General features: G+C 42.4%; 1 protein-coding gene across 1 annotated transcript; it reads right to left on the bottom strand.

Moving 5' to 3' along the window:
- Nucleotides 1-390: 390 nt before the first annotated feature.
- LOC135211966 (tigger transposable element-derived protein 1-like) lies at nucleotides 391-1,507 on the bottom strand. Its single transcript, XM_064245225.1, has 2 exons — nucleotides 1,358-1,507; nucleotides 391-1,245 (listed from the first exon to the last, which is right to left on the bottom strand). Exons 1-2 carry the CDS (start codon nucleotides 1,505-1,507, stop codon nucleotides 391-393), a joined length of 1,005 nt encoding a protein of 334 aa, XP_064101295.1.
- Nucleotides 1,508-2,268: the final 761 nt, after the last annotated feature.

Below are 2,268 nucleotides of genomic sequence, written 5' to 3'. Positions count from 1 at the left end.
ATGTTTGGGTCCATTTCTTCAAAATGTGCAAGGAATTTATTCAGTTGGGCTAAACCTTCTGATAATCCCTTAGCGGTGAATTTCCTTTCTGGCAACTCTTCTTCCTTCTTTGCTTCTCTTCTTTCTTCTTCCGCCACTCTTTCTTCTTCCAATTCCATCAGCTCTTCATTTGTAAGTTCTTCGGAATCTTGGTCTAACAACTCCTCAATATCTTCCATTTCACACTCCAAGGAAAGCTCTTTCGTCAGTTTCAATATTTTTTCCCATAGCAATTCTGGTTCTGGTTCACTCTCAAATCCAGCAATAGAATTAACATAACGTTTAACACACTTTTTCCAAATGCCATTCATACACTTCTCCGTCACAGCTTCCCAGGCAGTAGACAGATTTTTAACACTGAAGAATATTATACTCTTTCCGAAATTCTCGCAGGGTTAGTTCTGGGTCGGCATCTATAGCAGATATGGCTTGGGCAAAGGTGGTTCGGAGATAGTTTGCCTTAAATGCAGCATTCCAACCTTGGTCCATAGGTTGAGGAATTTGAGTGGTGTTTGGTGGCAAAAAAATCACTTTCACATCGGGACTGAGATCATCTAAGTGAGGTGGATGTTCAGGTGCATTATCCAGCAGCAGTAAAATCTTGAAAGGAATTCTTTTCTCAAAATAGTATTCACGCACTTGAGGAATGAAACAGTTAAGGAACCAGTCTTCAAAAAGTGTCTGAGTCATCCATGCCTTATGGTTAGAGCAAAAGTAAACAGGCAAAGCGTGCTTGTTTACATTCTTGAACGCTCGTAGGTTTTCAGAGTGATAAATTAGGAAAGGCTTCAGCTTGAATCCTGCGATATTCCCACCAAGCAGCAGAGTCAGCCTATCCTTAAATGCTTTAAAACCTGGCATGATTTTGGTTTCTTTGTGGATGTAAGTGCATGTTGGCATTCTTTTCCATAACAACCCAGTTTCATCCACATTAAAAATCTGCTCTGGAATATATCGTTCATCTCTAATTATTTCATCCAGATTTTTGACAAACTTTGTAGCTCCTTCCTCATCTGCACTCGTTGCTTCTCCAAACTTTGTAGCTCCTTCCTCATCTGCACTCGTTGCTTCTCCAGTCACTCGAACATTATGCAGTTGGAATCTGTTCTTGAACCTCTTGAACCAGCTAACACTCGCCAAAAATTCTTGATTGTAGTCTTCTCCGGCACATTTCTTCAAAGTCTCAAACAGACTTCTAGCCTTCGTCTGCACAGTAAAAAAGGCTTAACGATGTTCGTTTTTTAATTTGATCTTCTATCCAAACGTTCAACAATTTTTCCATTTCATGGATAGGCCCAGTACGTTGCTTTGTAATCACAGTTGATCGCATGGGTGCAGAACCTTTCACAGCTTCACGAATCCTTTCTTTGTCTTTCAAAATCATTGACACAGTAGAGTGCGATAACTTCATATCATGTGCGATCACATTAACTTTCTTTCCTCCTTCAAACTGTTTTATCACTGCCATTTTTGTGTCCAGGTCAATGGCCTTTCTTTAATTCTTGGCAGGCTGAGGAGTAGATGAAGACAATTTCCTCTTGGCAGACATTTTCAAATATTATCTAAAACACAAGATATATGTAAACAGACACGGAGGATGTGGACGGTAGCGGGATGCTATTTTCACTGAGTGAGCAGCGGCAGAGCAGCGAGCTACATATGTGGAGAGGCTGTACTTCCTATGCCTCGTGAGAGGCGGGGGAAGTAACTTGGCAGAGCCCCTTGAGTGAAGCGATCTGTCCCGATCTGAAACAGAGGTGTTTACTTTGTGTACGACCGACTGGACATGTCCCGATAAGGGAAATTGAAATGATGACTTGGGATCTTGCATAGTTCCCAAGCAGGAAGGAGTGAAAGATGACTGAGCCTAAGTCCTACTCTCCAAATTGTTGAACCCACGAATGAGATCGACAACTTTTGTAAAAGGAAGACAAAACTCTTGCATGTCTCCCTCCTCCTGCTCCGGCAACGGAGACCAACGAAGAGAAGAATGTGCAGGCTTATCAAAAGTGCCTTCCTTGTGTAAATCAACAGAAGAGCCAGCTGCCAAACAGCCCAAAACACCAACCAACCTGTCAGGGGTTAATCCAAGCGCCAACTCCTGCAATGAACCAACCACAACACTAGGGACATCACTACGCACTCTTCCAGTAAATGACTCGTGTACGTGGCTGTGTAACGTGCACGTGCAAGGCACACCCGAAATAGAATGAGAATCAGAATGAGAAT

This window comes from Macrobrachium nipponense, chromosome 19, assembly GCF_015104395.2.
Source record: "Macrobrachium nipponense isolate FS-2020 chromosome 19, ASM1510439v2, whole genome shotgun sequence".
NCBI classification, from domain to species: Eukaryota; Metazoa; Arthropoda; class Malacostraca; order Decapoda; family Palaemonidae; genus Macrobrachium; species Macrobrachium nipponense.
The sequence above is the reverse complement of the archived record's forward strand: the minus strand, read 5'-3'. Positions and strand labels throughout refer to the sequence as shown.

What these genes read in the sequence shown, in the direction of transcription:
- LOC135211966 (XM_064245225.1), bottom strand. Translation starts at nt 1,507, where the DNA reads ATGGCAGTGATAAAACAGTTTGAAGGAGGAAAGAAAGTTAATGTGATC. An exon ending in CTGCACCCATGCGATCAACT is followed by an intron (nt 1,246 to 1,357) that starts GTGATTACAAAG and finishes TTTACTGTGCAG; the next exon opens with ACGAAGGCTAGAAGTCTGTT.